This window comes from Hippopotamus amphibius, chromosome 14 (genome assembly GCF_030028045.1).
Source record: "Hippopotamus amphibius kiboko isolate mHipAmp2 chromosome 14, mHipAmp2.hap2, whole genome shotgun sequence".
Taxonomy (NCBI): Eukaryota; Metazoa; Chordata; class Mammalia; order Artiodactyla; family Hippopotamidae; genus Hippopotamus; species Hippopotamus amphibius.
This window is the reverse complement of record NC_080199.1, coordinates 63820211-63838153: the sequence shown is the minus strand read 5'-3', so window position 1 is coordinate 63838153 and position 17943 is coordinate 63820211. Positions and strand designations below refer to the sequence as shown.

The 17943-nt window shown below is 47.6% G+C and overlaps 1 protein-coding gene across 1 annotated transcript in view; it reads left to right on the top strand.

Moving 5' to 3' along the window:
- Positions 1-17943, top strand: part of LOC130835598 (guanylate cyclase soluble subunit beta-2-like) — a 64097-nt gene that overhangs the window by 38461 nt on the left and 7693 nt on the right. Inside the window, exons 10-14 of the mRNA XM_057707209.1 lie at positions 961-1109; positions 1886-2032; positions 6824-6978; positions 8887-9038; positions 11282-11377. Of these exons, the coding sequence (XP_057563192.1) occupies positions 961-1109; positions 1886-2032; positions 6824-6978; positions 8887-9038; positions 11282-11377 (699 nt within the window). The remainder of the gene's footprint in view (positions 1-960; positions 1110-1885; positions 2033-6823; positions 6979-8886; positions 9039-11281; positions 11378-17943) is intronic.

Genomic DNA, 17943 nt, shown 5'->3' with positions numbered 1-17943 from the left:
ACCTGCCAGGGTGCTGTCCTGGGTCCTGGGGACCCAAAGACACTCATAATCTTGTGGGTTTGACAGATACATACAGAATACATTGATGGGGGTTAAGGAGAAATTATTGTGCCAGGATCCCTGTTAGACATTTTATGGATGCTTTCTCATTTTGTTTTCTGAACATTTCTGTGAGGGAGGTGTTATTAGCCATAACAGCTGAGCAGATTCCCTCCTTTATGAGTAAACGAGCTGGAAACCAATCAGAAGACCATTTAACTCCAAAATTCATACTTTTTCCACCACTTAAGTTACTGTGGAAACTTAAATAACATGGAAATTAATAATCTATAAATGTCAGAAGAGAAAGAGACAGGGATGGGTGTGGGTGTGAAGGCTGTGCCACTTGAGCTGGGCCTTGAGGCTGAATTTCAGCGAAACAAGAAAGGAAAGGCATTTCAGGAGAAAGGCACAGCAAGAGCCAAGGTGAGGCACCACGAAGGTCAATACTGCAGGGTGTTGTCCCTAGAACATGGGGGTACATGACGAGGTTGTGCCTGCTGAGGCGGGGCAGGTATACTTCTGGTAATAATCTCCCCTTCGAGTCCCCCATAGTTCAGGCCCTGCCTTGGCCCACCTCCCAGGGGCTTGTCTGTAAACCAGTGCCCACCCAATCCATCCTGTCATCCCCCGGCGCTCTGCACATCTTATTGTTTGTTTGCATTCTGTCTCCTCGCTAGACTAGGAGCTCCTTATGGGCAGGGACCCCGTCTGCTTCATAGTATATGATTCTCCAGCATGATGACCAGCTCATAACAGACAATAAATGTCTGGTGGGTGGATGGTGAATGGTGATGGGCCTCTGACTCCTTTTCTCCAAGGCACAGTCAGATTTGGTTCCCAAAGGGCACTTGAATGCAGAATGAGTACAATTGTTATTCTCCATCCTTGGCTATCATTGACACCCGGTTTATGTTGCAGGAGAATTTAAAACCTGCACAGTTCTGTTCAGCGATGTGGTGACATTTACAAACATCTGTGCTGCCTGTGAACCTATCCAGATAGTGAATATGCTGAATTCAATGTACTCCAAGTTCGACAGGTTAACCAGCGTCCACGAGGTCTACAAAGTAAGTGTGTGGTGCTCTGGGGTGCATGTCCCTGTGTGCCTAGGCAGGGCATGTACCTGGTGGTGGGTCCTCCTCTCCCCCTCACTGGTCTGGGGTTTGGTGTGGATGGGAGGAAGTGGGGTTGGGAGGAAGAACTAAAAAGGAATTGGAGGTATTTTAGGATTTTAATTTTTAAAAAATCCTTTTATACTTCCCAATGCTAAGATTGCCTTTGAGGGGCATACTGTGTTCCCAGAGAATACTACTCCTCCATTTCAACAGCAAGTCTAACCTAAATAATGTGGATCTAATATACAGCATCATATGATGACCCCTGGAGCTTTGTCTTCTCTGGGACTTGTCTCCACCAAAAGCAGAAAGCCCTTTTGGCTGCCTCATGGCTGTTTCCTGAGTCATTTTTCTTCTCCTCTCCCTCCTCACGCTCCTCACGCCCCTAGAAAATAACCACCAGTTTTAATATGGTCCTTCTGTCGATATATGGAAAATGACAAAAATATTTAGTGTTATACTTAGTGTGTTAAGAAAACCCTCTAAACACAGATGTAGAGAACAAACATATGGACACCAAGTGGGGAAAGTGGGGGGGGGGGGATTGGAGGGGAATGAATTGGGAGATTGTGATTGCCATATATACATTACTAATAAGAAAAAAAAATCAAATTGTACACTTTAAATATATGCAGTGTATTGTATGTCAATTGTATCTCAGTAAAAGTTCTTTAAGGAAAAAAAAGAAAACCCTCTAAATCCTCCCTCATCCCCTACCCCCCCTACAGGTGGAAACAATAGGAGATGCTTATATGGTGGTTGGGGGTGTACCGGTGCCTATTGGAAGTCACGCTCAAAGAATAGCTAACTTTGCCTTGGGGATGAGAATTTCTGCAAAAGAAGTGATGAATCCTGTGACTGGAGAACCCATCCAGGTAGAGAGCAACTGTGTTCTTTGCTTAATACCAACCACCTCACACACAGAAATTAGAATTCTGTTTATTAGTCTGCTCAGATAGTCACTGGGTATGTGACGGTAATTAAAATGGGTCATTTCTCCCAACTCTTCTCTTGCATATGTGACGAAGTAATAGAGATATATTAGTCAGGATGTTCTCTCGAATTTGAGAAGAGGCTGCGGAGCTGGAGATTGTGACGTGGTTCACATAGCCTTCCTTTGTCCATGACTGAGGACAGCGCCAAGCACATCTCCTCACTGACTTTGTATGGCTTGATCCGCAGGAAGCCAGCTCATTTCTAATTCCTGCCTTTTTTGTCTGAGCATTTCAACAAGTGGTTCAGGTTTATTAAACAGCCAACTTTTCTTTGCTTAGGGAAATTGTGTATCCAACATGCCGTCTGACAGGTTCAGAACTCAGGCTGAGGTGTGAAAGTGCCTCCAGCCAGCAGGCCAGACATCGTGGAGCGGTAAGATATTCAGAATAGCTTTCCCTTCGCCACGTGGCCATGAACGAGACATCTGCTCGCCTTTCTCACAGGAACACAGGAAGCCACTCTTCCAAGTACGGAAGTTTGTTCGCACTATAAAAGTTGGACACATTTGGTGATGAAAAGTAAATGTCTTCTGTCTGCTCTGCTGATCCTAACTGCCCTGAGGTGCCTTAAAGCAGTATCTCTGTCCTTTAAAATCTAGATCCCTTTTCTGCTCCTGTCTGCAAAATAAACAGCCAACTAAAAATAAATAAAGCCAATGATAAGATGGAGTAGGAATTTTGCAAATGATAATCCCTATGTAGGAGATTCTGAAAATGTACCATGATACCGGCCCAGTGCAAACACACAGATACAGCTGTTGTATAAACCTCCCAATGTGATTAATAAAAAATCAAAATGGGTGGTAATGAGGGAGAAGAGATAAGAAGGTCGGATAGGAGATAAGTGTTTCAGTTAAAGAATTCTAATGTAAGCCACTGAAGAATAACTGAAAATATACTGTTGCGTAAATAGAGAATATGGGTGTCTGTCTGTGAAAGAGGTGTGGCAACAGAGATAATAGTACTACACCAATAAGAATGAAATTAAACAATGAATTCCTGGAAACTTGCATAGTGGATTTACCAAGAAAAAACAGGAAAAGATGTTATCAATTCTAAGATAAGAATAGGGACATAATTAAGAGCATCATTAAATATCCACCAGAAATTGTATATCATGAGGGTTTATTTAAGGAAGTAGGGAAGAGGGCTGGAAACATCCTCTCTCTTAAGAGAATTGTGCTGTTACTTGAACAGTTTTCAAATAATACTCATTGAGATCTTTTATTCTTTCATTCGTAAAGCCTTTAATACACATTTGCTGAGGTCACACTATGCTTGAGTGCTAGGTGCTTTGAAGGATTCAGAGAAATGTATGGCAGACTTTTCCCTAAAGGAATTTATAATCTTATTTTAGGGAAAAGAAAATCAAGTCTGATTGGGATATAGAAAGCTAAAAGAGAATTCTGTTTCCATACTAGTAGTTTAAAAACAAATCACATAGCAAAGAAATATAAATGAACCAAATTCCATAAAGTGGCAAACCTTTTCGAGGAGGACACCCATCATTGCATTCATCCCTACAGAGCAGCAGGAGAAGTAATCTACCAGAGGTGAGGGTGAGAAGAAACCAGTCTCAAGTTTAGTGAACTTTTAAGGGCCACCTTGGAGCTGGAATGATGGGTTAGAATCCTAAAGAGCCTGTCTTTGATAAGTTCTAGCCACAGAGTCTGCACCCATTTATCAACTTTCCCCCACAGGTCTTCACCAAATGCATAGGTTTGTTTGGTCAAAGGCTAGGGATAGGGGAGGAGACCTGAGAGAGATCACCAGTTCCAGAGGTGTGTGAGCCTTCCCCAAATGCAAGGCAGTGGCCTATGGAAGGGTAATGTTAGAGTAAGAGGACTAAGACAAATTGCTCTGAGGTACACTTGGCCCTCACCTAGTACACTACAATGACCCTTTGAAGTCTGGGGGCAGAGAAGAATGGTAGAGAGAAATCTGCCAAGGTGCAGAGAGTCAGGGTGGGACTAAAGAACAAGGAGACACCCAAAAACCTCACCACTGGGATGTAAAGCAGTAAGAGATCTCCCACAATTAAAAAAGCTGGAAGCTTGGCTGGTTAGTATAAGGAAGTCCTCAGAGCCTTGGTGGTGCTCAGATTCTATGTCCTGCTGGAGAGAAAGTCCTGATTCAGCCTTCCTAACATCTGAAACCAGTGCTGCTTGGAATCTAGCAACAGATCTGGAGAAAACCCAGACTTAACTAAAATACAGATTCAATTCACTCAGTCTCCACTTTAGCAGTCTGCCAGAAGAAGGGGTATAAACTTTTCTGAGGGGTAAATATTACCTACTTCAGTCTCCACTGTACTTTTATACAATTAAGTTGTTAAAAATATGAGATGTAAGAAGAAACAAGAAAATGGTGGTGTGGTGTGTAGCCAAGAGAGGAAGTAGTCAATAGAAGCAGATCCAGAGACGGCCAGATGTTGGAATTATCAGACAGTCTTTGAAATAACTTTGATAAATATTTTAAAGAAGCTACTGGAAAAGGGGAACAACACATTTGAACTGATGAGAAACACACACACTACTTATCTATCCATCCCTTGGACATTAAAACCATGATGTCAGAAATCAGAAGAATTCAATTTATGGGCTTAAAAGACTAAACACAGTAAAGGAGAGGATCAGGGATTTTTGAAGACAGCGCAATAGAAATTATTCAAACTGAAACATAAAGAAGAAAACAGGGTGAAAAAAGTGGAATCCTAGATATGTAGGATAATATCAAATGGGCTACCATATGTGCACTGGTGTCCTGGAAAGGTGAATGGAGTGAGAATGGGTCCGAAGAAATATTTGAAGAGAAAATGGTTGAGAATTTCCCAATACTGATGAAGGATATCAACCCACAGATTCAAGAGCTAAAGAAACCCAAACTGGATTAATATAAAGACAAGCACTTCTAGTCAAATATACCAAAAGCCCCACCCCAGTGCAGTAAGGCAAGAAAAAGAAAAATAAGATGTAAGTATTGGAAGAAAAAAAATTATCGTTATTCATAGATCAAATAATGGTGCACCTAGAAAATCCTACACAAACTGCAGCAAACTACTAGATCTAGTAAGTTTACCAAGATGATGGGATATAAGAGCAGTACAAAAATTAGTTGAATTTCTATATACTAAGGATAAAAAATTGGAAAATAAAAACAGACTCTTTAGTTTTAAATCTTGAAAAATAACAAAATTGGAGAACTTACACTACCTAATTTCAAGACATTTTAAAGCTAGTAATAAAGACAATGGAATTGGCAAAAGTATAGACAAATAGATCATTAGTACAGTATATAGTGCCCAGTAATTGACTACATATTTAAGGACAATGGATTTTTGACCAAGGTACCAGATCAATTGAGTGGAGAAGGCATCTCTTCTTAAGAAGTGGGTCTGTTACAATTGAATATACATATGGGAAGAAACATGAACCTCAATCCTACTTCACTCCATTAATAAAAATTAATGTGATATATATTACAGACCTAAACATAAATGCTAGAACCACAAATCTTCTTGAAGGAAATATGGAGAAGAGCTTCATGACTTTGAAGTAAGGGATGATTTCTTAGTGCTTCAAAAAGCAATAACTATGAAAGAAAAAAAGTGGTTGTTCTAGGCCAAATTGTGTTCCTTTTGAAATTCTTATGCTGAGCTTTAACCCCCAGTGCCTCAAAATGTGACTGTATTGGGAGATAGGGCCTTTAAAGAGGTGAACAAGTCAAAATCAGGTTGTTAGGGTGGGCTCTAATCCAATCTAACTGGTGTCCTTATGAGAAGAGAAATTTAGATGCATGAAGAGACACCCCAAGGATGTGTGTGCACAGAGAAAAGGCCATGTGGGGACACAGCAAGAAGGCGGCCGTCAGCAAGCCACGGAGCGAGACCTCAGGAGAAAACAAACCTGCCAACACCTTGATCTTGGACTTCCAGACCCCAGAACTGTGAGAAAGTAAATTTCTGTTGTTTAAACCACTCAGTCTGTGGTGTTTTGTTAGCCCTAGCAAACTAGTACATTCATCAAAATTAAAAATTTCTGCTTATTACAGAAAATCACAGAATGGGAAAAATATTTGTAATACATGTATACATCTGCCTTGTGATCCAGGAATTCCACTTCCAGGTATTTTCCTGAGGAAAATGAAAAATGTATGTCCACAAAAAGGTCTGTACAAGAATGTTCATAACAGCTCCAAATGGGAAATAACCTAAATGTTCATGAAGAGAAGACGGGACAAATAAATTGTGATATATTCTTACAATAAAATAGTATTTAGAAATAAAAGAATGAACTACTGACATATGTAACAGTATGGGTGAATCTCAAAAACACTGATTTGGATAAATGGAGCCTGATACAGAACAGAATTTATGTGAAGTTGGAGAACAGGCAAATTCGTCTTTGGGAGAAAAAATAAGAAAGTGGTGACCTCTGCAAGGAGGGATGGAACTTAACTGGAAGGAGGCACAAGATAATTTTGCAAAGGTGATGGAGCTAGTCTTTATTTTATTTTGGTTGGTAGCTATGGGGATATTTGCCAAATTTGTGGTGCTAAATACTTTAAACTTTTAAATAAAAAATGTCTTATTTTATGTAAATTATACCTCAATTTAAAAATAAAAGCAAGAGTCTTTGATGGTCCCTTTTCAGTGAGGTTCTCTTGATGCAGATCAGAGTGGGGATCCACACGGGACCAGTCTTGGCAGGTGTCGTGGGGGACAAGATGCCACGGTACTGCTTGTTTGGTGACACTGTGAACACAGCCTCTAGGATGGAAAGTCACGGGCTTCCCAACAAAGTGCATCTCAGCCCCACGGCCTACAGGTAACTATTCACTTATTCATGCCTCTCTTTGTCCCTTTTTCTTCCAGAAGGTACACAGTGCCTAGCAGGCACTGGGTGGGGTAGTGGAGGAAGCCTGTGTTTTTCTTTACATGACACGCTTACAGAGGACACTGTGGCAGACAGTTAATATTGTTGAGCCTCTACTACAAAATAGTTTTTGCTCTCAAGAAGGATATGGCCCAGTTCAGGAACTGGCAAACTATACCCACAGGCTATATCTCAGCTGCTGCTTGTTTTTACAAATAAAATTTTATTGAAACACAGCCAGGATCTTTATTTCCATATTATCCATGGCTGCATTCATGCTATTGATACAGCAGCAGAGCTGAGTCGTTGTGACAGCGACTGTGGCCCCCAAAGCTAAAAATATTTCCTATGTGGTCTTTTACCAAAGAAAATTTGCTTACCCTTGGTCTAGTGGGAGAAGAAATATTCACAGATAATAAAGTGTGATAAGTACAGTGGTCAAGATATGCATGAAACAATACTTATGGTTTGCTGAGAACTTGGAAAAGGCCACATTCTCTTCTAAGTTTGTCAACCCATTTTAGTCCATTTACCATTGCAAGAACAACTCTATGAAGATATACTGTTATTGTTCTCATCTACAGATGAGAAAAAAAAAGTCACCGTAGAAAGGTTCATCACTGGCCTCCGGTCACAAGTGACTAGGGCCTGAATCTCATCATCTGAGATGGGACAAGGGAGAGGGATTCCAGTTCAGAGGGGCAGACGATGAGTTCAAGCTTGGAAGTGTTGAATTCTAAGGAACTGGGGAGCATTTAGGGAGAGATGCCACTGTATGAATGGGTGAGATTTGCAGTCAAGTTGTTGGTTGGGGATCTAGACTTGGAATAATAACACAAAGGTGATAATTAAACCACCTCTACGTGGTGGTTGATGAGATCACTTGGGGAGGGACGCAGTGTGAGAACAACAGTGGAAAGAATTGACATTTAAGTGGCAGATGGAGGAAGAGGGACTCATGGAAGAGGTGGGAGAAATAGAGAATTCAAGATGAGAAGAACCCTCGTGGATATTTTTATGGAGGAAGAATTGAACAAAAATGTCAAATATAGTGACAAGGAGTGAAAAATATTCACCGGAGGTTTGGGGACATTATCAGAAGTGGATGTGGTAGAATGGGAGGGCGGGGGGGTAGACATTGGATTGTGGGTGGAAGAATAAAATGAAGAGAGCGTTTGTATGGGATTAAAGTAGAAGATAATCAGGTGAGAAGGTTTTTACTTCTATTTAGGATGGAAGAGACCTTCGCATGCTGGTAGGTGGAGGGGAGGAGCCAACTGGAGAGGGGGCTGAAGATAAGGGAAGAGGGGGCCAGGCGTTGAGGAAGGAGGGGGCATGGGTGGAGCGCCCTTGAGCAAGACATCCTCTGAGGGACAGGTTGGGTGTGGTCAGCGGGATGAGAAGGTGCAGGGTCTCCGCTCTACGGGTTGTGGATTTGTGGACGGATCAGCTCACGCAGTAGGAGGCATGGTCAGCAGCTGTGAGAAGGGCGGGTGCTGAACGCGGCAATGTGAGGAGCGTGGTGCAGGTCCGAAATCTCCACGAAACTGGCCAAGGACAAGGGAAGGTTGACGAGTGCTGAGCCCGGGCTGAGGCGGCTGACCATGAATCTGAAACGTTGCTGGTCTTCACTGATCTGTGGCTTGTCTCCAACATCTCTCAGTGGCCAGTGAATACATAAACAAGTCCACGGTTCGTAGTTACCCCGCAACGCTGCTCCTTTGCGAGGGCCCCTCCCTGTGCTCTTCTTCTTGGATCCCAGGCTCCTCCTCTCACATCACCTTTCCCACTGCAGCCGACTCACAAGTTACAGACCTGCGATCTTTGATATCTGGGGCATTTTTTCTTTTCTCTATGCAGAGCCCTGGAAAATCAAGGGTTTGAAATAATTGAGAGGGGTGAAATCGAAGTGAAAGGGAAAGGGAAAATGACTACATACTTTCTGATCCGGAACTTGAATGCCTCAGAGGATGAGATCATGGGGAGACCTCAAATTCAGCCTGATCCCGAGGGTAAGGGAAAAAGAGAAGCCTCGTCATTTGTGCTGATTTTCCCCCCACGAACAACTTCAGCTGTGTTTAGTGAGGTCCTTGGGGTTGAGGGCCACAGTGGGTACCATCCCCACCCATCCCCACTCTGCGATCTTCCATTCTGTAACAGCCGGGGAGGATCCGTGCTCCCTGTTTGCCCTGAACGCTCTTCCCTTGCATCCTGGATGTTAGGATGTTCCTTTAGGCTGGTGGACTCAGCTGATGGTCCCTCACACATTCGTTTTCAAGGTTCTTCCCTAAGAAAGGGGCTTTTCCCTCAGCCTCTCCTGCGGCTGGGGGAGGATTTCTGCTCCCCAGCCTCGGGGGAGGCTCCAAACAGGCTTTCTTCACACACTGGAAACTTCCACCTTCCTCATTGTCTGTTGGCTTCCAAAACTGGGAAAAAAGACCAAATCTGTGACTCACCCGGCTCTAGGAATGACAGCAGAGTGAGTTTAGGTTAAAACAACCCAGTGCTAAGCCAGCCCAGGGATCACCATTTGGCTCATGGTAATCAAAAAAAAAAAAAAAAAAAAAAAGGCAGCTGCTGGAATCCACCAAGGAAGCCTCCTTCAGCTGCAAGGAGGAGCCGGTCCCCTCAACGGTCGGGGTTCCTTAACAGCCGCCCTGGTTAGTACTGGAAATGCTGACCTGAAGGGGAGACCCAGTAGCAGAAGGCAAACCTTCCCGAACCTCTGAAGCAAACTGGTGAAGGGAATGGATTCATTCTGACAGGAGCTGATCTTGAGCTGCTCCTGGGACCTGCGGAGAAAAACCACTAAATCCAGACGTTCCTCGTTCGCGTAGCTAATTTATGCCGGATGTCTCTTTGGGACACATGACTTATGGTCACTGCTTTTAAAAGTGGGGCTAGACCAATGAAGAGATGGACATTTGAAACCTTTATAAATGGTTTTGGTGGCGCTGTCATTCTAATACCAGCTCATATTAGTATGCCTGTGAGCTGTGATTGGTTTTGGCCACATTTTATTGCTGCAGACACTTGAGATAGAAAGATCTAAATTAAAAGGTAGAAATAGCTTTGGCTAATAAAGACCAGGAGCCACCCTCATAAGAGTTTCTGAATTTCTAGGCTCTGGGTGCCTTACCCACTGACATCACCTGTCCTGCTCACCAGAAGGTCCTCCCCACAAGACGGTCGGCTGTACAGGATAAACACACTAGGTGTGTCTAGCTCAAACCCGAGACCACTTCCTCCCATGTCCCCCCGCGGGGGGCTCTCAAACTGGAAATTTGAGAAACAGGATTCTAGAATATGACCTGGGTCAGTAGAATCTAACCATGTTCAGTTCTGATTTGGAAACAAAACAAAACAGAAATAAGTAAGAGTGCCTTGGTTAACGATCTCAAGATGGACCCTGAGAAAGAGAGAGAGAGAGGATGTGAAAAGAGGGGAGGGGACAGCCCCTACCAGACTCCAAACAGTGCATGGTGCAAAATTGGAAAAAACACTCTTTGGGGGTAGGTTATAATAGAGGAAAGTCACCTTTCCTCTGGGTGGACAGATACCAGCCCCCCAGCCTGAGCCCTTGGCCAGCTATCTCTGTGCAGAGAAACACAACCCTGTGTGTGGAACCCACAAGTGGGGATCTACACCTCTTTTTTTAAAATTTTCATGCTTCTCTGTATTTCCCTCACCTTTTCCCCATCAGCCTAGGATTTCCGACGTTGAGCCTTGGCTGTCAGTCTCTGGGGAAGGGGATGTCTGCCATGCCCCTGCCACGTCCCCACCGGGATACGGCTCCAGCAGGAGCAAGAAAGGCCGGGATCCCTCAGGGGAGACCCTGTGCTGACACTGCTCCCGCAGCGTCCACGGGGCTGGAGACTGTGACCCCTGAAACTCCAGGGCCCACGGGACTCTCCCCCAAGCGGCCAGATCAGCTTTGCAGAGCCGGACATGGAGAAGGGGAAGAGAAACAATGCCATGCGCACCAGTGCTCCCCCCAAGCTGCCTCTTCCCTGGGGTCACCTCCAGGGGACACACGCGGGCTCTGTGGGTGACTCCAGGAGGCCGGGAGGGAGGCTGAGGGGTTGAACGTGAGGTGATTCCAGCGTGCAGTGGGGGAGCGGCCTGGGCAGCGTCCTCGTGCCACGCCCCCACCCCCACCCCGGGCCCCGCGGGGGAGACCCCCCCGGAGCTGCTGCCTTCAGAGGCATGGAAGAAAGAGCTGCTCACAGGCCTTCCCCTCATGCTGTTTTTGCAGAAGGAAGTGCTCAGGGAAGTCGAGACAGCAGAACTCTGGCCGTCCTGAGGTACGCAGACAGCTGGCAGCTGCTCCCCAAGGGTGACACAGCCCGTGGTGAGTACCCCAGACGGTTACAGAGACTCCCAGTGCTGCGGGGGGCTCAGAGGCCCGGCTGCTGGGGGCTGGGAAAGGGCCAGCGAGGGGCAGCTCAGGTGGAGTTTGGGGCCCCGGGGCAGGATGCTTCTGGCGGTTGCTGTCTGTGTTTTGAGTCAGCTTTTTTTTTTTAAGGGTCCCCTCCACGTACCCACCTTCCCACACCAAGCGTCCCAAGGCGTCCCTCATGCTGAACGGGCCCTCTCTGCCCCCCTCCAAAAGAACCTGCAGAAAAACTTATTGGCTCCCATGAAGCCACAAAATGAAGTTTCTCCGGACATGGTGCCCTGAGTCACGTGCTGGAGACGCGCCCCCTGCCCCCCGCCCCACCAGCTACCCGCCACCTGGTGCTCCCTAGACACCTCAGAGCAGGGACGTCACCGCAAAGCATGGCCCAGGGACCCTCTTCTCTGCTTCGTCCCTGAAGGCAGTGGGCGTGGGGGTTTCTCTCAATTCGTGCTTACTCTCGACTGCGCTGGTGAGCTCTCCAGCTTCCTCAGGAGCCCTTCTCGGGACGGACACAGGGGGTCTTGAGTGTGCAGTGCCAAAGGAGTGCTGAAGGACCAGGGACGGGCTCGCAGAACGAACCACTGTAGCAGCAGCGACGCCCCCCTCTCCTTTCTGGCTCTGTGCAGCCGCTGCTACCCTCTCCCTTTCCGGAAACCCCATTTAGGGTTCGGTGATCCAGGTAGAGTTAAGCTTTCGAGGCAAAGCAGCAGTGTGTCTGTTACAGAGGATCGCGTCCCAGGAATTTTTCAAAAACCATCTCTGGTCGCTGAGACGATTTCATGAGACAAATGAGACAATCCACCTAAAGACTTAGAACAGCTTGACAATCCACGTAAAGAGTCAGCTAACGTTATTTTTAGAGACAGCATCTCTTAGGTCGAGTGTCCCTTGAACCCTTGGTGTTGGGCACTGCCCCGGTGCCTGCAGACTTCCCTCTAGTTTGACCCCAGAATATGAGGTTAAGGGGATGACCCTTCTGTTCAGTTCCAGTGGGAGGAGACAGAGTAAAACTTCCCTTGCTCTGACCTGGGTGCAGGTGGAATCTTGGATTCTGGAGCACAAGAAGCTCAGAGCAGACTTCCCGCCATCACCCAGAAGTGTTTTCCTCCCCTCCCCACCCCCTACCTTCTTACAGTTACATGTTTCTGAAAGTGTTCAAGCCCTGAGTAGTCGCCCAATGCTATTACTTTTTGGAATAATGTAACATTCATAGATTCGTTCAACAACGTTTCTTGATGCCCCAGGAATGCAGAGGATGGAGGCCAGGCTCTGTGTGGGATCTGTGATGTTCCTTGAACTAAACGCATGCGGTCCCTGCCTTCACACAGCTTGGGTTTTAGCAGAGGGAGACAGCCAGCAGGTAACAAAATAAATGATATCATTTCAGGTAGTGATAAGCGTTAAGAAGAAAATAAAACTGAGTGACGGAGAAGAGGGCCAAGAAGGTATCTTGGCGGGAGCAGCATTTAAATTGAAACAAGCATAAGGAGAAAGAGGCACTCGGCTCTCCAGGTGGGGGCTTCCGGGCAGCGCCGCGCCCTAAGGCAGACACAAGCTTGGCAAGTTCAAAGGATGCTAAGAAGGCCAGCGTGTCTAGAGAGGGGTGGGAGAGGAAGCGAGCAGGAGGGGATGAGGTTGTGGAGGTGGGCAGAGCTGTGGACGGTCTGGCCTTGGGCTTCCCTGTCCACACACAAGAAGTGTGAGTGTGAAGTACCCGCAGGGCAAGCTAGGAGCCGCTGGGTCTCTGTGGGGACGCCCAAGGGGAGGAGACCTCTGCCGTTGGTATTCCTCAACGGCTGCTCCGTAAACAGCTCAAGAGACAAGTTTTTCAACCGGGCCCCTGATCTGATGCATTACCTCTTCAAACTGTTGCTTCCCTGGACAAAAACTAACACCGATGACAAGAGAAGGGGAAACTGAGGCCACCTCAGTTTGGGGGGATGGGGGAAACTGGAAGGCTAGAGAACTGATATTTGTTGTGCTGGGCGTTTTACCCACATGATCGTATTTGATACAAGTCATGTGATACATCAGTTGCATGACTATTCTCAAAGGAGAGGTAGGAAACCAAGTTCAGAAAGGTCATATAATTTATATAAGGTCCCACAACCAGCAAGTGGAAGAAGCAGGACTTGCTTCTGTTGCTGTAATAATGGCTACCCTGTGCACCCAGGCCAAATAGAAATACGGAGACAGAGGTTTCAGAGGAAGAGGGAGATGGCTTTGTTTTTCTGCCAGGCAGGAGGGAAGACACAGCAGTCTAGTGCCTCAAGAACTGTGCCCCCCGCTCCTCGGGAGTCGGGGAAGGTTTGATACGTGGAGCTCAAAGTCCGGGTAAACGGTAAGAGTTCAGGTGGGGAGGACCTTGCATTCTTTTCTTCTGCATATCCATGGCCAAAGGTGGCAGTCAGGCAGCACAGCAACCGGGTCTGGTGTCCCTGAAGTTATCAGCCCATGACCTTCTTTCTGAGATGAAGAGTGCTACAAAGGAACGTAGCAGGGGAAGAAATGCCAGGTACAAAGTGTAATTCGTATGGAGTCAGAGAGTAATCGGCTTTGTGAAGGACGAGTCTAGCTACACGTGTTTGTTAGTAGAAACAGCTAAAGAATAAACAAGATTGTTTAACTCTTTCAGGCCAGGTTATCTTTCTCCTCTGGCCTGTTCGATGTTCTCTTTGTTTTCCTTGCTCTCAAGAGGAAAAAGAACAATCACTTCTATTTGCATCGTAACACTCCTCAGTCTGTCTGTCTGGGGCAGACCACGTCCACAGGAGCCCTCCTTCAGGAGCAGACCAGATCGATTTTATGGTTTCCCCAAGCGCAGGCAGCTGCACCTGGACTTCTTGGCTTCCCGATGGCCCAGCCATGTTTCTGTCAGGTCCTCCGGGCCCCACCTGAACAGCTTTCTGATTGTTGGGTGTGATTAGTGGAGGTGTGAACAAGAAATAGCTCACATGTTGTGGGTGAATGGGAAACTGTGCCGTGTGAGCCGGAGGCTCGGAGAACTGAGGAAAATGCCAGCTGGGGTCGTGGGCCTCATGTGAGCCACCCAAACCCAGACCTACTGAATCAGGAAGTGCTTTAACAGCTTCCACAGGTGCCCCGAGTTCAAGTTCACCAGGCTTCTTCCTCATCACTGATGGTTGGCAGGAGACAAAGGAGTCTGCCTGGAGGGATTCGTGTCACCTGCCCTAGGGCCTGCCTTTTCCAGTTCATCCTGGTTGAGGTCCCAGTTCTTCTGGGTTCCCAGCTACATCTGCTAAAGTCCTGCTTAGCTCTGAGGTAGGTGAGGACTGCCCCGACCCTCTCCTCCAGCCCCAGGGCCCCCCTGTGGGTGTCATCACGGGAAAAGGCTCCCATTAGGAACCACCCGTCTATCTGGATTCCCTCCGGAAGGTCTGGCTGCTGGGTCTCACTACGTCAGACACCTGCCTGCTTCCCAATGCCAGGATGCCAATCAAGGCTCTCCTCACCGATCAGCCTCATCAGGCTGTCACCTGCTTGCCAAGCATGTGACGGCTCTCCAGGGGCTTGCATCTCCCTCTGACGGGGCTCCAGGCCCCCGACTCCCTCTCCCCTGTGAGAACTCTGGCTCCTGAAGACTCTCTCAGGGCCTGGACAGCCCCCCAAGCCGCAGAGCCTTCTCTGAGGGCAGTTGAGATGTGATGTCCACCCTCATTCCTCAGCCCTCTCTACGGGGTGGGGGGGGGGCGTGGGGTGGGGTGGGGGGGCCTCGGTGACCAGCCAGGAGGCCCAGGCAGCTCCTGCTGCGCGGGCAGGAGACACTCTAGCAGGACCCAGGCCCGCAGGCTGCACCCAGGACCTCATTTGCACTTCAATAACACACTCTTCTTTCACTCCCCTCTGCATTTGGGTGTTAGATGTGTCCGTGCAGAGACTCCCCCGTGCAATTAAACGGGAGTATTGAGCCGGAGAGAAATCATGTGTGTTTGACTCGGATATTTAAGCAACCACCTTTCAGTATTGACTAAAAAATTGGCCTTCCAGCTGTCCCTGCTGGCAGGCTCTTCTGGCATCTCTTCAGACCCCTGTTAATGTGTTTTTCAAATTTCAGCTTGCTTCAACTTGTCTCCAAGCTGATTCTCGCGACGATTTTCATAATGGGTTCCAGGCTGACCCGCATACGGCGCTGAGGCAGGCGGCCCAGGCTCCTCTCTGGAGGTGACCCTTCCGCATAAATCACAGGCCCAGGGTGTCCGATTGCTGGGGTTCACGGCAGGTTAAATCAGCTCGGCGGACTTCTTACACCCATTCCGGATTGTCCTGGAGGAGTTTAGTGCTGAGGGTCTCTCTGCCGATGGAGTTTAAGCAGCCTGCCTGCAGCAGAACCTGCCGAGTCCCCCACATTTACCTCGCTCTTCCCGATGGGAAGCACTTTCCCACAGTGTGCAAACCCCCCACTCCACATGGGTAATTCTTGGATGGGTTTGTGGTCACTGAATTGCCAGGGTCCTTGCCCCTGGCTTTACAGAGCCTCAACAATACAGGTGCCTTTCCCAGACGTGTCCAGTGAGCTGAGGGCCAGCTGGTATGGAGCCAGGCTAAGGGACCTGGGCCCTTATCCTCGGCTCCAAAGCTTTTCAGCGGCTTTTCTGAGGGCTTCATAAGCATGGCTGTCCGACTCTCCCGACCTCTTCTACTTGGGGTTGATGAATGCATAGCCATTTTTAACCTCAGGCTTTCTAGAAGTTGACCTGTTAACCCAGCAATGGTCTCTAGAAGGAAGATCCTGGGAGGTGTAAATGGACTCTTCACAAATAAGGAGGTTACTAAAGTCACTGGTTGTCAGCTTTGGTACCATTGACCGGGATGTAGCGTCCGAGCTGTGGGCGTGGGGGCGTCCAAATCACCTGTGGTTGACAATACAGGTGGCCAGGCCTCACGCCGAGAGTGACTCAGCGGGTCCAGAGCGGGTTTGTTCCACTCTGGTTCGTCAACCACCTCGGAGGAGCCACTGGCTTCAGGAACCACTGTCACAGTGGAAAAAGCATTAGCCCTTCATCAGAATTCCTGAGCCTACATCCAGGTCCCGACACCCGGTAACCAGCTGCGTCCCTATGGGCACGAACCTCAGCCTCTTCACTTCCTTTTCCTCATCCCAAAAGCATGGTGATAGAGTGCCTGCTTTGTGAGGTCACCTTGAGGACTGTATGAGAGACTGTGTATCATCTGAAAGCTGCAAAGTGCTGAAGACAGGTCAGGTATGCCAACCGCTTAATCACTTAGGGACCCTATTGTTGAGAATTCCTTCACTTAGCAAATATGAGTCTTGGCACAAAACTGTAAGAGGTACAACAGGGGTTAAAAAAATAAGACTGATCTGTGCACAGGGAGCTTTAGATCAGCAGGCAGGAAGACAGCCCCACGGGAGTCGGGACCGCAGCCTCACGCAGGGTGCTACAGGGCTGACAGGGAGCACGGGTGAGGCTGCAGACACACTGAGGACTTGAAAGCCTCTTAGAGAAGGTGCAGGTGATGGCAGGGATGGGCATAGCAAGGATGTGGCCTCTGCTCTGATCCCTGGAGAATGCAGGGGCTTCTGGAAGCTGTAGACCTAGTTCCTCCAGGGTCTGGCCTCTTTTCCCATTGACAGAAATAGGAAGCAAGGGGGTGGGTGATCCTAGAATGGCAATCCCTCCCCCAAGTGTGGAGATTCCACTGAACCCTCTTCATCACCAGGATAAAATTCTCTCACTGATGGTGTCTCCCTCCGCAAGTATTTCTAGAATCCATGGCTCTTTTCTCTGTTCACACCCATGGATACTATGGTGTGGTCAGCCTGCCCTCCCCCTAGAACAGGTCGGATTATTGGAAAATTAATCCCGCTGGAACCAAGCAGGAGGAGAGAAGGTGCTCCAGACACATGGGGCAGAGTAAAGGCTGGGGCGGGGCAGGGTGGGAGTTACGGGTGGGGTGGGACGGAAAGGCAGCAACGGCCCCTGTGCTGGGAAGGACCAGGGTGAGGTACTGGGGAGACCTGACAGAATCTGACTTCAGGCTCTACTCAAACCCCTTTCCTAGGAGGGAGAATCAGTAGTGAAACCAAGATGTGGTTTCCCATATCTGATTCTACCTAGGAGGTTAGAAACAGATGTAGAAATGCAGACAAGGAATTACTTTAATTGCAAATGTAAGAATCCCTTCTTGTAACCCCAAATCATATTCTTTTATTTTTTTTCCTGTGGTAGTTTCTTTTTATTTATTTTTTTGGGGGGGGGTACACCAAGTTCAATCATCTGTTTTTATACACATATCCCCATATTCCCTCCTTCCCTCAACTCCCCCCCACCCTCCCCGTCCCAGTCCTCTAAGGCATCATCCATCCTCGAGTTGAACTTCCTTTGTTATACAACAACTTCGCACTGGTTATCTATTTTACAGTTGGGAGTATATATATGTCTGTGCTACTCTCTCACTTCGTCTCAGCTTCCCCTTCACCCCCCGCCCCCCCAAACCTCGAGTTCTCCAGTCCATTCTCTGCATCTGCGTCCTTGTTC